Raw genomic sequence first — 26,659 nt, 5'->3', positions numbered from 1 at the left:
ATTGCAGGGTGTGTTACAAACTCTGGCCTCCGGATTCCCAGACTTACACATTTACTTCTGCAGTAGGCCACATCTTAATCCTTAACCGTGGTTTTTATGTAGTTATGATCTGTCTCCTGAATAAAAGTTATGTACCTGAGGTTAGGACGTCCATGTCTTGTGTCTTTTATTCCTAGGGATTAATCACCAGAGATGTTTGTCAGATTCACATATCGTATTTTTTATATTTGGAATCTAATTGTATTTCAAGAACCAGTGGATAGAACTACTCTCCCTGAAAATAAGATATATGAAATACCTTAGAATAATTTCCCTTGTTAAATAATTTTAGATGGTATCTCTATTTTATAATTAAAGAAATGGAAATTTTGAAAGCTAAGTAGCTTGTCAAAGGAAACATTGTCAGATTTGACCAGGATCACTCCAGGAAACCCTCTTTCCCCCCACAGCTTTGTAGCTCTTTATACCTTGCAAAAGAAGGTAAGGAATGGAAACAGTAGATAGGAGTATCAAAGAAATTGGTTTTTATTGGTAGGGAAATAGCCCACTTTTATAAAATTTTAGTTTGCAAGCTCCCTGGTATCCTTTCAAGAGCTAAAATGGCTCTAGATTTTCCTTTTATTCTTTTGTGTGCTTTGATGTCTCTCTTAAATGGTGATAGTCAGAATCTAGCTAATTTTCTTTTCAAGGATTATCTGAATAGTGATAAATATTTGGGGCTTGGGGAATAAAAGCCCAAATCTCTAAGTAAGAGAAAACTTTATTTAATTATTTATTTGAATTTTAAATTTGTTTTAATTAGTTACACATGAAACTAGAGTACATTTATGCACTTTGATATACATAGATGGAGTATAATAAGAAACCTTTTTTAACTTAAACTATCCTCTGATCCTTTCCCTCCAGATTATTTTTTTTGCCATTTATTCAGTTTTTTTATATTAGATGTTCAAAACATTACATAGCTCTTGACATATCATATTTCATACATTTGATTCAAGTGGGTTATGAACTCCCATTTTTCCCTGAATACAGATTGCACAATCACATTGGTAAAACATCCACGTTTTTACATACTGCCATACTACTGTCTGTTGTATTCTGCTGCCCTTTCCTATCCTCTACTATCCCCCTCTCTTCCCCTCCCCTCCCTCCCATCTTCTCTCTCTACTCTATCTACTGTAATTGATTTCTTTCCCTTGTTTTTTTTTCCCTTTCCCCTCATTTCCTCTTATATGTAATTTTGTATAACGATGAGGGTCTCCTTCCATTTCCATGCAATTTCCCTTCTCTCTCCCTTTCCCTCCCACCTCATGTCTCTGTTTAATGTTAATCCTCTTCTCATGCTCTTTCTCCCTGCTCTGTTCTTAGTTGCTCTCCTTATATCAAAGAAGACATTTGGCATTTGTTTTTTAGGGATTGGCTAGCTTCACTTAGCATAATCTGCTCTAGTGCCATCCATTTCCCTGCAAATGCCATGATTTTGTCATTTTTTAGTGCTGAGTAGTACTCCATTGTGTATAAATGCCACATTTTTTTAATCCATTCATCTATTGAAGGGCATCTAGGTTGGTTCCACAGATTAGCCATTGTGAATTGTGCTGCCATGAACATCGATGTGGCAGTATCCCTGTAGTACGCTCTTTTAAGGTCTTTAGGGAATAGTCCGAGAAGGGGAATAGCTGGGTCAAATGGTGGTTCCATTCCCAGCTTTCCAAGGAATCTCCACACTGCTTTCCAAATTGGCCACACCAATCTGCAGTCACACCAGCAATGTACAAGTGTACCCTTTTCCCCACATCCTCGCCAGCACTTGTTGTTGTTTGACTTCCTAATGGCTGCCAGTCTTACTGGAGTGAGATGGATTCTTAGGGTGGTTTTGATTTGCATTTCTCTGACTGCTAGAGATGGTGAGCATTTTTTCATGTACTTGTTGATTGTTTGTATGTGCTCCTCTGTGAAGTCTGTTCAGGTCCTTGACCCATTTATTGATTGGGTTATTTGTTTTCTTATTGTTTAATTTTTTGAGTTCTGTGTATACTCTGGATATTAGGGCTCTATCTGAAGTGTGAGGAGTAAAAATTTGTTCCCAGGATGTAGGCTCCCTATTTACCTCTCTTATTGTTTCTCTTGCTGAGAAAAAACTTTTTAGTTTGAGTAAGTCCCATTTGTTGATTCTTGTTTTTAACTCTTGTGCTATGGGTGTCATATTAAGGAATTTGGAGCCTGACCCCACACTATGTAGATCGGAGCCAACTTTTTCTTCTATCAGACGCAGAGTCTCTGATTTGATATCAAGCTCCTTCATCCATTTTGAGTTAACTTTTATGCATGGCGAGAGAAAGGGATTCAGATTAATTTTGTTGCACATGGATTTCTAGTTTTCCCAGCACCATTTGTTGAAGATGTTATCCTTCCTCCATTGCATGCTTTTAGCCCCTTTGTCAAAAATAAGATAGTTGTAATTTTGTGGATTGGTCTCTGTGTCCTCTATTCTGTACCATTGGTCCACCAGCCTGTTTTGGTACCAGTACCATGCTGTTTTTGTTACTATTGCTCTGTAGTATAGTTTGAAGTCTGGTATCGCTATACCGCCTGATTCACTCTTCCTGCTTAGAATTGCTTTTGCCATTCTGGGTCTTTTATTTTTCCATATGAATTTCATGATTGCTTTATCTATTTCTACAAGAAATGCCATTGGGATTTTGATTGACATTGCATTAAATCTATAGGGAACTTTTGGTAAAATTGCCATTTGGATGATGCTAGTTCTGCCTATGCATGAACACAGTATATTTTTCCGTCTTCTAAGATCTTCTATTTCTCTCTTTAGGGTTCTATAGTTTTCATTGTATAAATCTTTCAGCTCTTTTGTTAGGTTGATTCCCAAGTATTTTATTTTATTTTTTTGAGGATATTGTGAATGGGGTGGTTGTCCTCATTTCCTTTTCAGAAGATTTGTCGCTGATATACAGGAATGCTTTTGATTTATGCGTGTTGATTTTATATCCTGCCACTTTGCTGTATTCGTTTATTAACTCTAGTAGTTTCTTTGTAGACCCTTTTGGGTCTGCTAGGTATAGAATCATGTCATCTGCAAATAGTGATAATTTAAGTTCTTCTTTTCCTATTTTTATGCCTTTAATTTCTTTTGTCTGTCTAATTGCTCTGGCCAGTATTTCGAGAACTATATTGAATAGAAGTGGTGATAGAGGGCATCCCTGTCTTGTTCCAGATTTTAGAGGGAATGCCTTCAGTTTTTCTCCATTTAGAATGATGCTAGCCTGAGGCTTAGCATAGATAGCTTTTACAATGTTGAGGTAAGTTCCTGGTATCCCTAGTTTTTATAGTGTTTTGAGCATAAAGGAATGCTGTACTTTGTCGAATGCTTTTTCTGCATCTATCAAGATGATCATATGGTTCTTATCTTTAAGTCTATTCATGTGGTGAATAACATTTATAGATTTCCGTATATTGAACCAGCCTTGCATCCCAGGGATGAATCCTACTTGATCATGGTGCACAATTTTTTTGATATGTTTTTGTATCCGATTCGCCAGAATTTTATTGAGGATTTTTGCATCTAGGTTCATTAGAGATATTGGTCTGTAGTTTTCTTTCTTTGAAGTGTCTTCATCTGGTTTCGGGATCAGGATGATGTTGGCCTCATAGAATGAATTTTCTGTTTCCTGAAATAACTTGAAAAGTATTGGTATTAATTGTTCTTTAAAGGTTTTGTAAAACTCTGCTATATACCCATCCAGTTTAGTGCTTTTCTTGGTTGGTAGTCTTTTGATGGATTCTTCTATTTCCTCCTTTGTTATTGGTCTGTTTAAATTGTTTGTATCTTCCTGACTCAATCTGGGCAAATCATATGACTTAAGAAGTTTATCTATCTTCTATTTTATTGGAATATAGGGTTTCAAAATAATTTCTAATTATCTTCTGTTTTTCTGTAGTGTCTATTGTGTTATTGCCTTTTTCATCCCATATGTTAGTAATTTGAGTTCTCTCTCTTTTTCTCTTCGTTAGCATGGCTAAGTTCTGTTGATCTTATTTATTTTTTCGAAGAACCAACTTTTAGTTTTGTCAATTTTTTCAAAGGTTTCTTTTGTTTCAGTTTTGTTGATTTCCACTCTGATTTTAATTATTTCTTGCCTTCTGCTACATTTGCTGTTGTTTTGCTCTTCCTTTTCTAGGGTTTTGAGATGAAGTATGAGCTCATTTATTTGTTGGTTTTTTCTTTTTTTGAGGAATGAACTCCAGCCAATGAATTTCCCTCTTAAAACTGCTTTCATTGTGTCCCATAGATTCCGATATGTTGTGTCTTTATTTTCATTTATCTCTAAGAATTTTTTGATTTCCTCCTTTATGTCTTCTGTCATCCATTGATCATTCAGTAACATATTGTTCATTTTCCAGGTGATGCAGGATTTTTCCTTCCTTCTTTTATCATTGATTTCCAGTTTTATTCCATTATGATCAGATAAGATGCATGGTATTATCTCCACACATAATATATGGTCTATGTTTGAGAAGGATCCATATGCTGCTGAGAAAAATGTATATCCACTTGATGATGGTTGATATATTCTATATATGTCTGTTAAGTCTAGGTTATTGATTGTGTTATTGAGTTCTATAGTTTCTTTATTCACCTTTTGTTTGGAGGATCTGTCCAATGGTGAGAGCGGTATGTTGAAGTCACCCATAATTATTGTGTTGTGGTCTATTTGATTCTTGAACTTGAGGAGAGTTTGTTTTATGAATGTTGCACCATTATTTGGTGCATACATATTGATAATTGTTATATCTTGTTGGTGAATGGTTCCTTTTAACAGTATATAGTGTCCTTCTTTATCCCTTTTGATTAACTTAGGTTTGAAGTTGATTTTATTCGATATGAGTATCGCCACTCCTGCTTGCTTCCGAGGACCATGTGAGTGGTATGATTTTTCCTAACCTTTCACCTTCAGCCTGTGTATGTCTTTTCTTATCATATGAGTCTCCTGAAGGCAGCATATTGTTGGATCTGTTTTTTTAATCCAAGTTACTAACTAGCCTATGTCGCTTGATTGGTGAGTTTAACGTTTAGGGTTACTATTGATATATGGTTTGTACTTCCAGTCATGTTTATTTATTTATTTTAATTTGGCTTGTTTTTCCTCTTTGATTATTTTCCCCCCCTTTACTGAGTTACCTCCCACTGTTGGTTTTGGGTGCTGTTTTTCGTTTCCTCTTCTTGTAGTGTTTTTCTCAAAATGCTTTGCAGTGCTGGTTTTCTGGCTGCGAATTCTTTTAACTTTTGTTTATTGTAAAATATTTTAATTTCATTGTCAAACCTGAAGCTTAATTTTGCTGGATACAATATTCTTGGTTGGAATCCATTATTTTTCAGCGTTTGAAATACGTTGTTCCAGGATATTCTCTTTCAACGTCTATGATGAAAAATCAGCCGTTAACCTAATTGGTTTACCCCTGTATGTAATCTGCCTCCTTTCTCCTGTAGCTTTTAATATTCTCTCCTTGTTCTGTATGTTGGATATCTTCATAATAATGTGTCTTGGAGTTAGTCTATTACGGTTTTGTATGTTTGGAGTCCTGTAGACTTCCAGGATTTGGCAATCCATTCCATCTTTCATGTCTGGAAAGTTTTCTAAAATTATTTCATTCAATAGATTGCTCATTCCTTTGGTTTGGACCTCTATACCTCCCTCTATCCCAATGACTCTTATGTTTTTGTTTTTTTTTTATGACATCCCATATCTCTTGGATGTTTTGCTCATGGTTTCTTACCAGCCTTTCTGTGTTGTCTTTACTCTTTTCGAGTTGATAAACTTTGTCTTCATTATCTGATGTTCTGACTTCTATTTGATATAGTCTATTTGTAATATTCTCATTTGAGTTTTTGATTTGGTTTATGGTTTCCTGCATTTCTAGGATTACTGTTTGATTTTTTTAAAAAATCTCTATCTCCTGGTAGAGTTCATTTTTTGCTTCTTGAATCTGCTTGTGTAATTTATTTTCAAAGTATCCTTTCATTGTTTAGACTTGCTGTCTATTGACTTCTTTAAGATTCCATTCCATCTGAATCAGGTATGCCTTGAGTTCTTTCTCTGTCCATTTTTCTGATGCCTCTAGGTTCTCCTGTAAATTTAAGTTGTCCTGCATTGTTTGTAATCCCTTTTTCCCTTGTTTTTTCATGATGTTCACGTTACTTTCCAACTCTGTTTAACTGCTGTGTTTCTGTTTTCTCCTATAAATTTGTTTTGGTTTTGTATATCTCTGTGGTCTCTCTTTTGTGGTGGGAGACTATGTCTAGAGATGTTGGGCTTTATTGTAATTTAAAGCTGATTCATTCGATTCATAAAAGGCTTACGGATTCTATAGGCATATAGTGATCTATTGTTTGGTCTTAGGACTTTATGTTTAGGTTGGGTGCTATGATGGTATGAAGGTTAGTATGTCTTGGCTTTTTTGGAAGATTGCTCTACTGAAGGGGGATATTAACAGGCAAATGGATCACGGTATTTGGTAATAGCTAGGTACTTAGGAACAGACAGCCTTGGAACATTTACCTATTTGCATTTAGAAAATTACACGAAATGAAAGTCGTAATGCTTGGGATGAAAGTTAGGGGGAAGGGGAAGGAAGGAGTCTTTAAAGAAAAGAGGGAGAGAAAAATATGTAGAATAAAGGAGAATGGAAAGAACAATAAAAATTGAAAACGGAAAAGAGAAAAAAATGATAAATGAAGTCTTAGAGTTCTGTTTACTTCTCTTCCAGTAAACAGAGCTGTACCCTTCTGTCTGAACCTCTGCCCTCTATGTGCCGGCAGCAATCCCTGTAAGGCGGCTCCTCTTCCCCTACTGGCCGTCTCTCTAATCCTGTTAGTCCAGAGCCATTTCTCTTCTCCGGCCCCTCCCCTCCTTCCTCCTGCCAGCCAGCCAGGCCCCGCTCACCCACCGGAAGCGATCTCCACAGATCTAGTTACACTTGCAGCCCGCCTGGGTGCCCTATTTCCCTAACAACTGAGCACTCTCTCTGTTCGCCATTCATCCAGACCCCAAGGTTGTGGAGCAGGTGATCTGGGAACCGTCAGTTTAATTTGCCTGGACCCCTTCAGTGGCCACGCCCCCGGGAACTGGCAGCTAAGGCCTTGGGTGCCGCTGCTGGTGGTAGGGAGAGTTGGGGGTCAGTAGGGGGAGTTGGGGGTCAGTAGTCCCCTCTGCTTCCCTCGGCCCCTATAGTCACACCCACGGAGCTTTGGGGCGAGATTTTTGAGGTTTCCCAGCTGTATGCATCTGATGGGGATGAGAGTCACACACCTGTTGAAGTGATTTCGCTGGGAAGGGATCCCGTCCACCAAACTCTGGTGACATCAGCTCTCTGCTATGGCGGCCCCCAGGGCCCCAGGCTTCTTGCCGGAGTGTCCGATAGGAGGGGTGGGTCTGGCCTGTCTCTGGTCTGTCCCAGACTCGGTTTCAGTTCTGATCCGCTGTTTCATGAAGGCTTGGTTAGCAACCTCTTCAAAGGGTCTCTACGCCGCACACGGTCTCTGGCAGTGCTGAAACGCCTCCTTCTGTGCCGGTCACCAGACAGCAGCGGTCCACACCTCCGCGCACGGTGGCCGAGATTCACCCGTCGGGGGCAATCTGTCACCTCCAGTAATCCCAAACTCCCGCCTAGGTCTCACTTCAGCGGAATTTTGCTGGGAGTTTCTCAGCAGGTAGAACCTGAACGTTCTGATGTGTCTGTCTCTCTGTCCGCCTGGCTGAGGAGGTACTGAAAGCGCTGCCTCCCCACCCACCGCCATGTTGAGTCTCTTCCCTCCAGATTATTTTTAAATGTAAGTTTTGTTCACCCCTTAATTACATATAGCTTAAGCAAGAAAATACCTCCAGCCAAGTTAGGCTTTGTCAATACCCTGATTCTAACATTAAAATTTAACTTTAGTATAACTTATTTGCTTGTATTTTTTTTTAATTACAGTACTTTTTTCCCAAAGGGGATTGAGTTTACTTGCATAAGAAGACATTCACAGGTGTGTGTGTGTGTGTGTGTGTGTACACATGTAAACATATCCTCATATCTATACATATATATATACTGAACACATGGCTGTAATGTTGGAACCAGGGAATCATAAAGCAGGTGTCAGGTCATGTGGGACCATGAAATGTTGATAGAAGGTTTGGTCTTAGAAATGGTCTTAGAAAAGCAACATGCCAGTTCCTCAGGAAAACCAAATATTTACAAATTGAGAAAGAAATTTTTCACAAGGTAACATTACATCTTGTAATGGATACTGTCCTTAATAGCAGTTTTTGCAGCTCATGCATCTACATGCTTGTGAGTTTTGTATTTCTTAAAAGCCTTTATTTAAAGTGAGTTCTGGGCTGTAACGCACAGCTTGGCAAGCAGGAAAGATGACCCATTCTGGTTGTATATGTGGCTACCTTGTATTCTTACTGGATACCTTGGAACTTGAAGGGTAAGTTGATGTTCAGCCCTTTAGATTGCCCATTCTTAAAACAGGGAGTCAGTCTGCAATCCAAAAGTCTCCCAGGTAACTAGAGCATAATTGATTCTTTAACCATCCTTTGAGAAATATGGGTCCCAAATGAAAGACCACAGGGGAAATGGAGCGTATTAAAGCTTTTATATTCAACATCTGCTAGGAATAGAAAGCCAAAAAGAGGAAATGAAATGAGTGGTGTAATGATCCCCAGTCTCTGCTTCAGCCTTGCGCTTCCATTTGTTTTGGTTTCTCAGCCCAGAACAGACTTTTCTCCCAAATCCAATAAACTTAGTAAGTAACATTCTGGAAGAAAAGTTTGCCTTGCCTCTTTTCCTTTGTGGTGGTTGCTTCTGGAAAGCATTCATTCAACCTCAGGTCTTCTGATTATACAGTTCTTGGAGCTGTCTGGTTGCTACTGTATAAGCTGATACTGCACAGTGCAGGAAGGACGGTAAAAGGCAGCTAGCTTTCCTGACAAGAACTGACAGCTGCCTTGCTGTTTGAAGGCAAATTATCTGTCTTTGCTTTAATTGAGGCAGGTTTTAAGCTCAAGAGATTCCATTGATGAGGTTCTTTCTTTTGAGAGACTTGTTCTTACATTCTGATTATTTATTAGAATAAAGAACACAAATATAAAGATCCAGTGAGTTCTGGATAGGATCTCTGCTTGGGACTCACAGCACTGTGTGATAAGTAGAGCAGAAATCTAAATGATAATGGCAAAGACAGTTGCCTCTGAAACTTTGGACGAAGTCTCCATTCCTTTTTTTTTAAGAATAACCAATGTGCTTTCTTCATCATCCCTAGAGCTTCTCAGAGTTTGTTATGTATTGGATCTTTACAGAATCTGTAAGAAATAGTTATTAAATAATAATGCTTGATACATGTCTGCTCATTACCCCCTATATTTTTAGTGTCTTCCATGTGTCTTCTTTGTTTATAAGTACTTCTATTGAGGCTTGATTGGTGAAGGAAGGAAGCTATCACAGTAGTATTATCTGAGCCCCATCATTGAGGAGCCTTTTGTTGTTGTTTTGTTTTTTTAATTGTTCAAGGTTTTTTCCCATATTTTTAATTGGTTCATTATAATTGAACATAACCACCATTATGTTCAATTATAATGAGCCAATAAAAAATATGGGAATGCTTTCCAGAAGCAACCACCACAAAGGAACATGCACGTGATAACAGCTTCGGCTTTCTTGAGTTAGAGAAACAGTCTTGGAAGTATTCAAGAAATGGGCAAAAGTATAAACAAATAAAAAGAACCTGGTGTGGCTGCATATATAATAGCCAAGACAATTTAGGGAGTCTCTTGGAAGAAGTGAGCATTCAGTCTGGTATTAAAGGAATTAGTAGATGAGAACAGACTTAAAAAGACCAGAAGACATTTAAACAAATGTTCTTTGGTGGCATTCTGCTTTTACAGTTGTAAACAAAGAACACTTTGGTGTTCCTTTCTCTTATTGAAATGACAGGAAGAACAAAGAGGAATAAATTCTTCAAAAATGAGAGTGGTTACTACATTTCTGAACAAGAAAGGCCAATGCTGTGATACTGGTGGATAAATGCTATTGAGGGAGTCCTGGCTCAGAGCACATGCAGGAGCTATGTTTGTAGCTGAGGTGGAAATACTTCCTCCTGACAGTGGAGCTGGTAGCTCTGAGTGGCTGAAGGCAGGCCAGAAACGGAGGGCCTGATTAAGCAACTGTCTACAGAGTGGCTGTTTGGTTTATAGCTTACTCTAAAGTAGCTTGAGTAGTTTGACTTGGGAAAGGGCTAGGGCTTCAATTAGGGAGTGACATCTTCTAGAATTTGTGTTTATATAAAACAACTTATTTTAATAAATACCTATTAATTTATGGGCTTCTCTGCCTTTCCCTGCCTATACCCTAAAAATGGGGAGAGAAACAGCCACTTGAGAAGTCCTACCCATTTGTGCAGCCTCCCAGGCCAGGTCTTCCATTCAGGGCAAGACTTATAAAGAAAGAACCTTAGTCAGCAGCAGAGGAGAGCCTCACCACCCACCTGTATCATCAGGGACTTGTACAGATTTTAAGTTAGCATCTTCAGATTTAAGATAATTTGTCTGAAAAACACGAACGGGTTATGAAAAAAAGAGCAGTTACAAAAGAATTAATAAAAATTAAAATACAGTTGTCTTAGCTAAAGAATTTTTTAAAAATACATTGAATATGAGCAGGAGATTTAGAGGTATGTAAGATCTAAATTCATCAGCTTTGCTGTATAGATGTCAGGAACCATTGCTTAATGTTGAAAATAACAAACTAAAGGCATGAACATATTTGAAGTTAGAAGGAAATCTTCTCACTGGGAAGAGGGTTTGTTGCTTAGGGCCTGCTTGTACTTTTCAATTGAAAACTTTCTACACTATCTGAATTTTTTTTTCTCATGACATAAGAGGAAAGACATTGATTTTCCTAACCACTCCTGCCAGAGTTAGTTTTTGTTTTTTAAAGGAAGAACTCCCAAGTTGGAGTTAGTTTTTGTTTTTTAAAGGAAGAACTCCCAAGTTGGTCTGACTGGGTCATGTGTCCATACCTGGACCAGTCACTGTGATACAAGGAATAGAATACCATTAGACCAGCCTGAGCTGTGTCTAATCTTGTAGTCCAGAATCAGTGTTGGTTATAAGAAAAAAGATGGGGAATAAACACAGCAAACACTGAACAAATACATTCAGTAATGGAATAGGTTCATATCAAAATGTTATTTTTTAAAAATTTACAAGTATTTGTGTTTATATAAAACAACTTATTTTGATAAATACCTATTAATAAATGTACAAATTGTAAATATGATGTCTTTTTGTTCCTAAATATTCCAGTATGTCTTTGATAAAAGTCAGGCTATAATATTCTTATATATTTAGTGTCTGGCTATTTTTTTTTTTAATTCCTTGTAACTAATTAGCAGTCTGGAGGGAGATACTTTAAGATTGCAAATATCCTGCTTTTTCCCTTCAAATTGTACTTCCTTGATTTTGCATCCCTTGAGGATTTTAGACCAGATCCATCTTTCTTGTGTGGTCACAAAATCATTTTCTAAGGTTTTAAAAACTTGTTCCACTTCCTCTACACTTACCATTTGTATGCTGTGGGAAAACAATTCTCTCCCTTCTCCCTTATTTATTCATTATATCGTGCTATCATCAGTATGGAATCCTATTGTTTTAATGACTTACAATTAATTCTTCATTGTTCAATTATTTTTGGTGTCCAGATGATCCCAGCTTGGGCCAACAAGAGCTCTTTGAGAGTCTCCATTGTCATTTTGACATTCCACCATCATTTTTTCAAGCGCTTCCTTGCCTTCTGACAGCAACATGTTTCTGGCTCAGTTTTTGTCTTCCTTACTTTAGCCTTGGAGTCATCCATTTCTCTGAGGTGAGGAGAGATCAAGATCTGAATGGAAGGTGTACACATTGTTAATGGAGCATCTTTGCCTTTATGCCCTTTGGGTTGTCAAAACTGGGAGGACCACACACAGACATGCCCATAGAATTGTATGTACAGACAAACATACCAAAACGTATACACATGTATATGTTTGCATACATATTCTTACAGAAAGTGCAAGTATTTGCATCTCCCCATTCCTCCATGAAAACTTCAGCTTCTGACATCAACACATTTGCTTATTTGTTTAATCCTGTACCACACATAAAATAGGTTCATTTCAGGTTTGCTTCCTCCATACAGCTACCAAGAAGAATGAGTTTAGGATTTATTTGCTCTTCTGCCCCCTTCTCCTAAAAGCTGAGAGTCAATGTGTTCATAAATCGGTGGGAATGAAGTTATTTTTCCATACAGTGTGATTATGCAATTCAGTTGAAACACTTGGATTCTTCTGCTTAAGTTCATTTTTTTCTTAATTAAAATTTTTTTTTAATATGTAGAACTTTTATCTTCAAAAGCCAAATCTGTGTAAAAAGGTGTGCTCAGAGAAGTATAACTTTTTCCTGTATTTCTCCCACCCCAGCCCTTCTCCATCCCCTATAGATAAATGACTGAGTGGTGTTTTTGTTTTGGTGTGTGTGTGCTTGAGTGTGTGTATGTTTTCTTTTGGTTTATTGTGTTTCTTTCTGTAATGATAAATCAATACGGATGCGTTTTCTTATTTGCCCTTTATTTGTACATAGAAAGATAGTCTCTGTACTTTGCATATTATAGAATTCTTTCTGATCATTTTTACAGTTGCATAGTTTCTTTTGTGTGTATTCAAATCTATTCAATCACTTATCTTTAGACATTTAGGTAGTTTTCATTACTTTGTCATTACCAAATAATGCTACAATGAATAACCTCACATGTGTTTCCATATTATTGGAGGTATTATCTTTGAGAAAATTTCTTTTAAGTAAAATTGGCACCCAAAAGGTTTATGCACATGCTTGTAGTTTTTAGTCAGTATATTTGAGGAACCTGAAACTTCAAGAAGCAAACAAGTATTCATAGACCAAGTCTACCTATAGAATAGCAATTTGAAGATTAAAATGTTTTCATTTGATTAAACTTCCAAGCTTAAGGTTTTAAAGACTTGTTCCAGAGAGGGGAAGAATACATTTTATCTAGAATCATCCTGGAGGATGAATTCGGGTGATATTTTCTTGATGTCCTATTTTAAAATCCCATTGATAAGCTTACAAGGAATCTTTTCTTCCTGATATTTGTCTTTATCAGAAGAGCTCCAGGAAGAATTTTTGGAACTCAAAATTGATTCTGTTGCCAAAGGTAACCTCCAGAAAATCACTTTGAAGATTTCCCAGGTAGAGTATAATCTTATTTATCCCCAAATAAGTGAGCAGATTTCAGCAGGCACTTTCCAGTTTTACTGACCTTTATTTGAGAAGGTGTTCTTTGCACCCCACCTGCCTCCAGCCTCTGGCTAATAGCAGCTAGTAAATAATGCCCAGGCTTGACTTTGGAAGTGCCTCAGATGGCTCCTCCTTATCCTCATCATTCAATGTATTTCTGAAAATGCACACACAAATCATAATAAGGTGGCTTATCTCGAAGAAGTTCTATTCCTTAATTATAGTTTGAGTTTGGTTTAGCTTTAAATATGATTTTGCATATGAAAGCACGTGTTTCTGCATATTTAAAATGAAAATTAAACATCACAAAGTCTTTTAATACAATGAAGTTGCATTTAGTAGATAGATGAAGTTAATTTCAAATGTTGGGAAGAAGGATTTAAGATTTTATATTAGAATCAGTAGGCCTCTGAGTATGTGATTTTGATGATGTTTTCAGAGTTCTTTTAATTTGTGTCAAAAAATTTAAACAAGGGGCTGGGGATGTGGCTCAAGCAGTAGCGCCCGCCTGGCATGCGCGGATTCGATCCTCAGCACCACATAAAAATAAAAAAGAAAGATGTTGTGTCCACCGAAAACTAAAAAAATAAATAAATATTAAAAAAATTCTCTCTCTCTCTCTCTCTTTAAAAAAAAATTTTTTTTTTTTAAACAAAAGGCTTCTTTTGCTATGAGAACCATAAAAAATCAACACCTGTTGATTTGTGAATCTTTTTCTGTGGTGAAATGTTTTTGTTGCTGATTCTTCTAGTTATTGTTTTAAGATTTTAATAACATTAAAGGAAATTTGAATTTTTTACATTTATCATAAGGGGAAAACTGGGGATTTTTGTTTGTTTTTGTTTTGGTACTAGGGATTGAACCCAGGGCACTTAACCATTTTTTTTTTAAAACATTTATTTATTTATTTATTTAGTTATCGGCAGACACAACATCTTTGTTGGTATGTGGTGCTGAGGATCGAACCCAGGCCGCATGCATGCCAGACGAGCGTGCTACCCCTTGAGCCACATCCCCAGCCCGGCACTTAACCATTAAGCCATATCCCCAGCCTTTTTTTTATTTTGAGACAGGGTCTCACTAAGTTGCTGATGCTAGCTCAAACTTGCAATCCTCCTGCCTCAGGCTTCTGAGGGATTTTCCCTGTGACTCAGATGACCAGAGTATCAGCCTCTGCTCTACTGCTACTGACTTTGGGACCTTTGCTGGTTTCCTTATTTGGAATATGAGGATTATTTGCCATGACCCCTTCCTGGGACTGTTCAGTGAGACACACAATGTATAAGTACTCAGTAAAACATAATTGCCATAGAGTTTTCTTAATAAGATGCCATTTAACATGAGATAAAAATTCTTGTGAAAATTTAGCATCTTTTGTTTAAGCTGTTTCACCCAAGCCTTTTCTCTATACTGATAAGAACTTCTGCTTTTGTTCCCTAGTTGAGGGTATAAGTCCCTTGTTAAAATCTGTAATCCTCTGAAATGGCAAGACCCCTTAATTTTCACTTCTTCAAGTTGAGCCAGAATTGTTTTTATCATGAATTTTCCCATAGACAGGCCTGTGGCATCATAGATGGGCTCAGTTTATACTACCTGGTTGTGAGTCTGTGAGGACCCAAGAGTTTGAGAGAGAAGCAGCCTGATCTATAGTCAACAGTAGCTGAATGCATGTTGATACTAAACAAGGCCATCTGTTTTGTCACTTGCTAAGACTACTGCTTTCACTCCTGCTGGGCCTTTCAAAGCATTCTCACCTTTGAGCCCTAATCAATTGCATCTATTGTAGGTTTTCAGTGCCTGTTGCCTGGACTTGGCATCATGGCCCTTTTCCCACAGGCTGAAGTCTAAACTGTTTGGTCGCGTGTACCATTAATTTTTCCTTCCAGCTCTGTTGTGTAGTACTTCTGTGTGTGCTCTCCCTCTTTTCCAGCTACAAAGCTGCTTTTAACTAAATGTGTCTGTGACACTGTTCCATTCCTCAAGAATGCCATGGTGATTGAAAGCACAAACTACCTGGATTCAGATCCTGTCTCCACTGTTTCCTGGTCTGATTACTCTGGAAATCTAAATTGACCTCGCTGTGCCTCATATTTCTCTTGGTAAAATGAGAATAAAGATACTGTCTGCCTTATAGTGTCATCTTGAGGCATAAAGGAGATAATCCATGTTAAAGAACTTAAAACTGTGCGTGTATACAATGTTTATGTAAATTAGCATTAGCTGCAGTCATTATTATTAATTACTATTGTTTCTGTCTAATGTCTGTCAAAATTCTATGTATATCTCTGCTCAAGTTTTTCCAAGTCTCCCCAACACAAGTAATCTTATTTATCTATTAATGCATTAATTTATCTGTTGCATAAAATTTTTTAAAAACTTGCTTAAATATTAATTGAACACTTACTGTGCATAAGGCATAAGACTGCTCACTCAGAGGAACTCAAAACTTAAGTAGTACTCTCTAGGAACTTAGACCCTGATAGGAGAGATCAGAGAAGTATAAAATATTCATTATTCATTCAACCAACCTTTATTGCACAACTGCAGAGGACTCAGACACTGTATGTCGTTACATGAGTTCTAAGTCTGGTATCCATGGTTAATGACTAACTTTGGTGAAGATCAGATTTTGAGCATCTTAACCAAAGCACAGTTGAAGTTGTTTGGGGCGTATGGAAAAGAGATTTTACCATCTACGAGAAGGAAGACTTTTTTAGAGAAAATGTTGCCATCTTGGTAGGGCCTTGAAGAATAGATGGACTTTGCCTCTCTCAACATTTCTGAGAAAGCATTCATGTACTGCCTTGGGCTGTGGCTCTATGTGGCCTATAGGATTTTTATAACTGTAAGCTCCTGAAGGGCAAGGACAATGATATCTTCATTTATGAGTTCTTAATGCTCACTTTAGGCCTAGGAGGAGGATGCTCATTCTCAATAGAGGAGGATAACAGACTGTGGAGTTGTCTCTTCCAGTTAACTTAAAGGAACATTTTAATTTGGTGAATTTAAATATCTGTGAAACAAACTTCTAGTGAAGACATTTGTTTAAACCAAAAGTGGGATTTTTAGAGATATTCATGCTTTTCTTACCACATTGTAGCTATAGTAGTTATTATAGGAATGTTGGATTTTGCATTAATCCGTGTACATATTCTTCCCATATTTTTGGGAAGAAACTTATAGATTCTCCATTAAACTCTACCCTGACTTAGAATTTCAGGGTATGATTTCATAACTGATTATATGAGAAATCTTAGTCTTCAAAACTGCCCAACAGTTTTAATTCTGAATTTCTCCTTGTAGCAAGGAGCAAGGACCAACCCCAGTCGAGAGAAAGAAGAAAGGAAAAAGGAAAAGTGAAACCACAGTGGAGAGCTTAGAGCTGGATCAGGGCCTGCCGAATACATCCCTGCGGAGTCCTGAAGAGTCCACTGAGTCTGCAGACAGCCAGGTACAGCTGTGACCGGGAGCCTACTGGAGGTTACGGCTGCTGGACGGGGTCTTGCTGACATTGATGCTCCTCTGTGCCTGTCTTTAGCCTATTTTCCTTACGCACAGACCTGGACTGTGCTGGGCTTCTTCTTGGTGGATGAGCAAGTAGACAACAGGCTTTTTCCCTAGCCCAATCCTTATACTAATGATTGCCCAGTTATTTAACGGCATTTGCTTTCTTCTTAGAAAGTAGAATGGTATTAGGTTGTAGAGGAAGTTGATGTGGAAAATGAAGTTGTGAGCCAGACTAGATAAGGCTCAGGGGGCCAGTTTGACATGTAGGTAATGCATTTAGTGCTCAGTGGTAGGCTAGTCTGAACAAGGATAACTTTATAGTCCCAGATGCTTGGATGGGACTATAAAATGGAGATTTAGCCAAAATGGAGATTTAGCCAAAAGCAGAGAAAGGAGATACCCATCTAATTCAGTTCCTAAAATTATGCCATGGTATGCCTGAGTTGAGATAACTTCTCTTGGACATGAATTCTAATATTTGAAAATGATGATTCCTCTTATATCTACAGCAATTTATATGCACCATGGTGCTACAAGGAGACCATTGAGAATAAAGCCAACTTACTGTACCTTCCAGCATCATCTGGACCCCCTTTAGTTTCTCCTTGATCTCTAATGTAGGAAGGTGTCAGCTTGTAACATTGTAGTACTCGTAATTTGTAGTGTCTGGTGTCAGCGTGGAAGCCCCTTTGCTGCCTGTAAGCTGGGACTGGTGGCTGTTAAGTATCCAGAGTGGCAGAGGACCAATCACAATGAGTTGATGGGATTTGGCAGGGAGTTCAGTGTTGCTAGAATGGTGATCTGTGTATGGGAATGGGGAGAAGTTTGTTCTTTTTTGGAATCTCTCACACAGAGTTAAAACACCATAGAGGTAATGCAGTGAAGGAATGCTGGGAACATAGAGAAAAGGTTTCTTCTTTTAAAAGAAACAGGAGATAAGGTTTTGCTTTTGTTCAAGGTTTGAATATCTGAGACTATGCTAGCTGGTCACTAGTTTCCTGAAGTGATTCTACTGCTGAGGAAAGTCACTCCCCTTCTTTGTTGTTGCACATTCTTTCTCTAAAAAGTGCAAGCTACTTGATTAGAGATGAGTTCTTAAATGATGACTTGCCATTTTGTCATACTTCAGATGTCTCCCAACATTTCAACAAGTGTTATGAGATTCTCAAAGCAAGTCCTAATAAAAAATGGTATTGATTAGTTTTTCAAACTATATTTTTAGGAGTTTGTGGTGAGTAAATTGAATTTAAGCTAAATAAATAAATACATACATAATAAAAACATTGTTATTGTTATAAACCTGGGCTTCCCACTCATGCTGGAGTGGACCTCAAAGATGGTGGAGTTTACCTCTCTTCCTTGTTTTGCGGGAACAGAAGCCAGTTCCAGGGAAGAGGAAAAACATCACTGTTATTGATGAATAAAATATGTCTTTCTGGTCTGGGGCTGTAGCTCAGTGGCAGAGTGCTTGCCCAGCATGTGTGAAGCACTGGGTTCAATCCTCAGTACCACATAAAAATAAAATAAAGGCATTCTGAAAAAAACAAAAATATGTCTTTCTGAACCCTGAGATTACACCTTCTTCATAGTGAATCATGGCATTCTGGAAATGAAACTTTAATTCTCCCCCTCACTCAGCTATATTACATTTTCAGTGAATTTAGTCCATAAGAGAGTTGTGTTTACAGAAGATTCCTTTTCTAAGGAGGGAAAACCCCACTTGGGGTGTTAGCAAGTGTATATGAGGATGTTCTTGTGTCAGTTTTTGCCTTTGACTCTCAGAGCTGCTCTGATGTTATGTTTGTCCTGTAGAAACGACGCTCAGGACGACAAGTAAAACGCAGAAAATATAACGAGGACCTGGACTTCAAAGTGGTGGATGATGATGGGGAAACAATCGCTGTTCTTGGAGCTGGCCGAACATCTGCACTCTCAGCTTCTACACTGGCTTGGCAAGCAGAGGTATGGCCTTGTGTGAGGGTAATAACCATGGCTAAGCTGTCATCATGGCCTAGTTGATGAAGCTAATAGGGCTGTTTGCTGAGGTCTAAGTTACATCGTTTAACTACTGCTAGTAACCTTTGAATGGCTTCCCCTTATACTTAGATTAAAATTAGGACTCCTTACTCTGCATAGCAGGGCCCTTTATAATCATACTCTCTCCCTGTTTCACCAGATTTCTATTTGAGCTAAGCAACTTTTCCTTCTCTCTCTGTGCAACCAAAGGGTTAGCCATCTTTTTTTTTTTTTTTTTTAAAGGGCTGGGGACTAGGATACTTTATCACTGAGCAACATCACCGGCCCTTTATATTTTTTATTTTGCAACAGGGTCTCACTTAGTTGCCCAGCTTGGCCTTAAACTTGGAATCCTTCTGCCTCAACTTCCTGAGTTGCTAGGACTGTAGGCTTGTGCCGCCACGGTTGGCAAGACTAGCCATCTTTTAATAAACATCAGTTCTTTTCTTACCTGCCAGCATTTGCCATTGTTGTTCTTTCTGCTTGGAATGCTCTCTGCCACAAGCTTCAAATGACTGGTTTGCCATCAGTTAAGTTTCACCTAAAAGGGCATCTCCTTAGAAAAATCTTTCCTCTTTTATCTAAAGTAGATTCCTGCCTATCATCTCAGTGATTCTGTTTTAGCTCCTTGTTTATTTCCTTCGTAGCACTTGCCACAATTTGTAATTGTATTTGAATATGTCTGATCTCTGATTCTGTTTTTGTCTCTTTGATTAGAGTATAAAAATCTTATATGTGTAAATACTTGCTCAGAGAATGTAATCAAATGAACTAATAATTATAGTTGGAACTTTAATTCAACAAATATATATTCAGAGTCTGCTAGAAGACCAGGTCCTGGGATATAGGAATGAGTATCAGCATATGACTCCTCCCTCCACAGAGCTTTGTCTAAGAGAAACAGCACATGTCTATACTTCTATGTTGATCGAGAAGTATGTGCTAGATGCAATGGCCACACAGAAAGAGGAGTGGGCAGGAGAATAAGGATGCAGGAGGGCCATTTCTACCAAGAACAAAAGCCTCACAACCTGAAGGGCAACCATAAAGACACCACATGACCAGTGATGAGTATGCTAGATATTGGAGTATGATTTGAGGAATGGTGGAACATAAGAGCTGAAAAGTAGGTGGAGTCACACTTAACAGGGATACCACCTGTGGTATGTGCCCTCATACTGTAGGTTGAATAAGAGATAGGACGCATCAGTAGAATGACCACGTTTACATTTTATCAGTCCCTCCTGCAGTGTTAAGGAGAGGTTGATAGCATTAGGACTTGATCTAGACAGAGATGAGAAGAGGGTTAAATGTTGAAAAGGAGATCTGAGCTGAGGAGCTTATAGAGAAAAAATGAAAAGGAAGAGAAGCAGCAGGCTGAGTATGTGGGAGGGACATCGTTGCCAGCAGCGTTCTGGGACACAGTCTGTCTTGTTCTGTAGTCGCTGTTGCTGACTTGGCAGAATTCATTCTGCATGCCAAGTGGCAGCAGCATAGCTACCTGTCCCTTTTGGACTCCAGTGTGTCTCACAGAAGCTGATAATGCTTTATCTTTTTCAGCCACCTTGCCTCCAACTTAAAGTGTTTCCATGTAATTTCACATATCCTTCCATTTTGTCTCTGCATGGGGAGGAGCAAGGGATTATTGTTCCTATTTTAAGGAACAGAATGATCTAGATAAGAGTTCTATATCTGCACTTAATTGATGACTAGCCTTTAAGAGTTGATTTCATGTTTCTGCTAAGGATTATCCAACTCATGAAATAATACTTAATAGGAATAATAATTTGATGTGTTATCATTGCAGTACTTTTCAAACACATAGTTAAAAATAGCTCTTGCAGGACTGCCATGAAATGATAGGATTATGTTCCTTTATAATGGGGTTTCCTTTCTTGGGGATTTTATGGTTGCTTTCTAGTTAAAACACTATTAGGAATTTTATTTTCTCCAAGTAGCCATTTAGCCTAAGCCATTAAACAGCTTTCAGATGCTATTAAGACTTCTTCCCCTGGTACCTGAAGAGAAACAGTAACTGATGTGATAGAAAGAATTCAGGAAATTTTAAGTATCTTACCATGGCTCCTTTTTCCTCTAAAGATGTAGCAAAGAAGATTTATACGTGGAGAGACAGAAGATAGAATCTAAGTTTGCGTTAATTATACCTAAAATTGTTTAACCAAATTTAAACAAGAGTGAGACCCAATACATGGTTTTGACTTTGATGTTCAGAGAGGCAGTCCTAGGATTTGGCCTCCCCTGTAAGACAAGCAGGAACACCTGTGAAGAGATCTCTGGGGAGGTCAGCTTATCAAGAGGTTTTCAAAATCAGCCCTAACTGCTACAGAACCAAAATAGTTCCTCGTATATCTGGTTTTCATACAGGGCTTCTTGGTGAAATTTGAACACATTTCCCAGGCTTAATGAAAAGCTTGAACGTTATGGATCCTATCTAGGATTCTAGACAATCCGTGGTGTTTACTGGCACAGAAAATCTGTTGGCTCCTGTCCCAGCCTCAGATTATACCCTTAGCATTGGTTACCTAGCAGTAGGTTGTTAAAAGTAGCTTTAGACGTGATTCTTTCTAGATCAAAATTGGCCTGTTGTTGCAGCCCTACTTTGGGATTCAGAAGATAGTTCCCAAACCAGCTTCTGGTTTTCAGAAGCTGGAAATAAGTTTCCATTCCTGGCTGACTCCGCTTTCTTATTCTTTGTCCAGCTGATTTGGTGCCTGGAACAGACAAACTTTCACAGTTCTCTGATGCACTTAACAATGTGTAGACTTTTACAAGGCTCTTTTGGTTTTTGCCTCCTACAATTTGAGCAGTTAGTATGATTTTGCCTTTTGGAGCAAAAGTAGTACTTCAGTTTGAATGAGTCTTCAGTTCACAGTGCTCTCCTCTGCACTTCTCTTGGATCTTTGCCTATGGTACCTTCTTGGGCCTTTTTCTGTGCCTGACAGGCTGAGCTCAGTTTCCCTTTTGAGGATGCTCCCTGCTCCCCCTATAATAGGGAACTACAGAACAGTGTGCAACAGTCATCTGAACACTGTCCCCAGCACAGAGGGCAACAGCAGGAAGAAAGGGGAAGACAAAAACCATCCATCCTGGCTGGAAAGACAGGAGCCTGATGTGGAAGGCCCAAACATGCCATGGCATGGAGTCAAACAAGATCCGCTGTGCTCCCAGAACGCTCCAACATATTTAACCCTGCCCCTGTCCTTCCATTATCCTTTGGATACCTACCATCTCTGGTTTCTTTCTTCTAAGCCATGAGCTACTTTAGGGTAGGTTTGTATCTTCTACATTAACCCCCAGGAAACATTTAAATGAAACCTTTCCTACACACTTTCTATCTTCTGCTTTGTAAGTTACTGCCATTGTTGCATTTATGCCCAAAATGGAGAGTCAGCTGGAATATTTGAGCTCTTTACTTGAAGCTTGTGACTGCTCTGATTCTTCAATGCCTCTGCCATCTGTTTTGAGTGTCATTCTTGATTGATCCCTTAGATTGTAAACTTTTCAAAAGAGGCATTAATTTTTTGTGATTTTTCACATAGTGTAGGTGGAGTTTTATTTGTTAACTAGTAGCTAACATGAAGACTTGCACTTAGTTGTACTTATCTATTTATTGAATGAATGAATAAATAAATGTAGTTAAGCCATTATGTAAAAAAGTTTAATTTTTTTAAACTCCTGGATTAGAAAGATAAGAAAAAATATACATATATATATATTAATATTTTTAAATCCAGGCTCTTTTTTTCTTCCGTTTCTTTACACTAGCATACTTTTCCCATTGATATTCATCTACTTCTCACTCCAGGCAGCCACTTAAGTCTGCAGACAGACCTTCTTTTCTAAGGCTCCTTGCTGCCTTGTGGCGTTGCTGTACCTTTGCACCAGTTTATGTGACTCCATGCCATGGGCTCAGTTTGGCCATCATTAAGCTTCTGTTCACTCAGCCGGGTTGGGCAGTTTCTTGTCTTGCCATTTCTTCATTAGGTACAGACACAGATTCCTACACTCTATTTCTCCTTAGGCTGTTTTCTGAATTTGTTTCCCCTTGTTTCTGCTGTAACCCAGTGTTCAGATGACTGCATCACAGTTCTGTAGTTCCATTCTGTAACTCTCTGTCTTTCCTAATCTGATATCAAATTAATTTTCCCAAAATACCAGGGGAATTGCTGTTATTTTTCATCTCTTGCTCAAGAATCTGAGGTGGTTACTTCTTAACTGCTGTATTAGAGTAAGGCTTACTTGTCTGATTTTTAAAAATGAGATCACATATTACCCATTTACCTTCATTTATTTGCAATCCCCCACATTCAGTATAATGATTTTACTCTTTAAGAAGATGAGTTACTCTCCAGCAACTTGGGAGGCTGAGGCAGGAGGATTGTAAGTTTGAGGCCAGCTTCAACAACTTAACAAGACCCTGTGTCAAAATAAAAGGTAGAAGGACTGGGGCCATAAAAGTGCCCCAGTCCTACAATCCCCAGCAAGAGAGAGAGAGAGAGAGAGAGAGAGAGAGAGTTAGTTCATGTTACACATAGAATTTTTTTTTTCTTTTTAAACTAGGAATTTAACCTAGGGGCACATTACCACTGTGCTCCCTAGTCCTTTTTTATATTTTTATTTTGAGATGGAGGCTTAGAAAGTTGCTGAGGCTGGCCTCAAACTTGAGCTCTTCATGTCTCAGTCTTGCAAGTCACTGGAATTGCAGGTGTGTTTCTTATATATCCTTTCATTCTTTGGGTTCCTTTCATCTTGCCTTATCTTTGCTGTCCTCTCTTATGAACCATCATTCTTTAGGGCCCAAGTTTTATACCCTTTTATATGCTGTTCTGTTAAATCCAGGCTATTCTCTCTTTTTGAATTTTCATTGGACTAGTAGTTATTGTCACACATTTAGCATTTACCTTGGAGCTTTTCTTTTCTCCTCCCCACCCCACCGCCCATATCTCCATCCTTTTTTTTTCCCCCTTTTCAGACAGGGTCTTGCTAAGTTGCCCAGGTTGGCTTTGAGTTTGCAATCCCCCTTCCTCAGCGTCTTGAGCTGCTGGGAGCTGTTGGGATTACAGGAGTTGGTCACTGCCCGGCTACCCTGGGGCATTTCTAAGACAAATGTTTATTGTACTTTCCTTGGGTGAATGTAAAACCTTTGATACCATGCACTATGCTAGAGGCAACTTTTGAACCTTCCATGGCAAGCTGTAAATGTTTGTTAATTTGAAAAGTGATTTACTTACTACACCCCTCCTTATGGTTTTTTTAAATAAAAGTAAATGAAGTGCTTAGTTGAGGTTTGGGGTGAATAGGGTTGAAAGTTTTTGTGATTCCCCTTGCCCTCAGAATAAAATTTTTTAGTTATACAACATACAAGTAAATGAATTAAAATGGTCTTCTTTGAAGGATAATTTGAGAAAATTCCAAGCAGTTAAGAACAGATGGTGGTTATGGAAGTGTGTTTGGCAGGCAGATTTAGTTTATATCTGTGTGTATCTGTATACACTGAGTGTTTATACACATATGATCATGCTTTTATGCACAATTGCTGTCGGGAAAAAAATCTTAATTTTCCAGTTTCTTTCCTACTTTGATGTGTATTGGGAAATGCTATTCCCTTTTCCTTTTTTAAAGATAGAATAAAAACCTGTTTTCAGTGTTTTGATGATCACGGCTAATTTTTAATTTTTATAATTTTCCATTTATATAAAGCTAAAAAGGAAACCAGGTAAATGAGAACTCTGCAAATTGAGATGGAAGTTAAGTGGGAAAGGGGGCTTGATAGCACACCCAGGATACTTCGCTTCTGTTTCTTGACCTGGGTAGTAGTTACAGCCTGAGTGTTTACTTTTATAACTCTTTTGTTAAACTGTTTTTTAAAAAGACACACCAGTTCTTTAATATTAGGGCTGAACCCCCTTTCTTTAATATATGTTAAAAGATAAATTTTATTTCAGACTACTTAAATGTTAGTTGAAAATTTTCTATAATGAAGAATGTTGTAAGCCTTACATCCTTTTAATACTCAGAGTAAAGACCTCTGCTTTCTTATCCACATTTTAACATTTTGTTAGATTTGGTTCTAGTAAACACTCTGAGGACCGGTTAAAATCCTATCACAAGAAGCCATCTCTTACCTTTTCTGTTCTTCAAGGTAGGTAAGAATAAGAGAATATTAGAGACTAAGGGAACAACCTATTCTAAGTCTCTGAGGGAGAAGCATGTTTACTATGTATAAGAACAGACAAGGAGCCTTAAGAGGTAGCAGATGAGATGAAAGGGTAAATATAGATCCTGTAGGTTTTGAAGACCATTGGAAGGTCTTTGGCTTTACTCTTGAGTTAAGGAGGAGCCTTTTAAAGCAGTAAGAGCCAAGTAGTGGGGTGGGGGGAGCAGAGGAGGAAAATACTAAAAAGGGCAATTCTGAATGTTGTATTGAAAAGAGACTTGTGGGATAAAGAACAGAAGCAGGGAAGCCAGTTAGGAGGCCCTTTGGGAGTAATCTGGGTGAGAAATGAAGGTGGTATTGACCAGGGTAGAAACAGTAGAAAGAACTGGTTTCTGGAAATATTTTAAAGATGGAAACAAAAAGAGTTTTTGGCCAGTCAGATGTGATATATGGAGAGAAAAGAGGAAATAGATTAAATCGGGATTTGTTATTTGAGTACCTAAAAGATAGAGTTTAATTTAACTCAAATGGGAGAGGACTATGCGAGGTCAGAGGTAGGGAGCAGGAGTGTTGGCTAGAAGACCAGGCTAGGAGTTTAGTTATTGGGTATTTCAAATTGAAATACCACAAGAAAATCAAATGGAGATGGCAAGTAACGATTAGATTACAATTAGAGTCTGTAGTCAGGGGACAGTTTCTGAGCTAAATGTATAAATTTAGCAGGTATCACAATGGAGCCGTGAGATGATTTGAGCAAGAGAAATGAGTATAGACAGAAAAGAGAAGAAACCCAGAAACTAGGCCCCAGGCAACTCCAGTAATCAGTTAATACATAAGATTTCCCCTACCTATCAGATTGCGATAGACAGCATTCAACCACAATGTTGGGATTAAGTTACAAAAATCATATTTTTAAAGATATCTAATAGCTGTGGAAGCATCAAGAATTCAGTGAACTAAAATTCCTGACAGTAAAGAGCCATTCCTAGGGGAGCTGACAATAGCTGGCTGTTGTCTTCTCCAAAGACATTTCCCAGTTTTAGGAGCAGGCTAAGGAGCAGACTAGGCCCATAGAGAGAGACTCTTCTGATTTGAAGAGAACCCCACTGGCCCCATTAGTGATTGAACATATAAAAAGGTCAGTGAAGTGATTGGAAACTAAGGAATTCCTAAAGCAAAAGGATTTCTCCCTGGAGACTTTTGCTGAATTTAGGATAGCCCAGGAAACTAGGAGCTCAGCAAAAGACAAATTGAAATCTCATAGTCTCACAATACACAGGTGAAAAATAAATTCACTAGACAGATAGCCAACCACAAAAAATTCACTCTCTCATACAATAGTTGTCATACTTTTAACCTTCTTGGGGTTGGAGAATAAAAAGCTACTCAAAACCTCAATAGGGTGCCAGTACGACATATCTTTAATCCTAGCATCTCAGGATGCTAAGGCATAGAGATCACAAGTTTGAGGCCAATCTCAACAATGAAGTGAGGTCCTATGCAACTTAATGAGACCTTGTCTCAGAATAAAAGGGCTAAGGATATGGCTCAATGTTAAAGCATCTCTGGGTTTAATCCCCAGTACTAAAAACAAACAAAC

General features: G+C 38.2%; 1 protein-coding gene across 3 annotated transcripts in view; it reads left to right on the top strand.

Moving 5' to 3' along the window:
• Chd6 (chromodomain helicase DNA binding protein 6) overlaps positions 1 to 26,659 on the top strand; it is a 216,954-nt gene that overhangs the window by 80,886 nt on the left and 109,409 nt on the right. For all 3 annotated transcript variants that reach the window (XM_076851865.1, XM_076851864.1, XM_076851866.1), the window contains exons 4-5: positions 16,662 to 16,809; positions 18,678 to 18,827. In XM_076851865.1, coding sequence (XP_076707980.1) covers positions 16,662 to 16,809; positions 18,678 to 18,827 — 298 coding nt within the window. The remainder of the gene's footprint in view (positions 1 to 16,661; positions 16,810 to 18,677; positions 18,828 to 26,659) is intronic.

This window comes from Callospermophilus lateralis, chromosome 3 (genome assembly GCF_048772815.1).
Source record: "Callospermophilus lateralis isolate mCalLat2 chromosome 3, mCalLat2.hap1, whole genome shotgun sequence".
Lineage (NCBI taxonomy): Eukaryota > Metazoa > Chordata > Mammalia > Rodentia > Sciuridae > Callospermophilus > Callospermophilus lateralis.
Note: the sequence above shows the minus strand (reverse complement) of the source record. Positions and strands in the feature narration are given on the sequence as shown.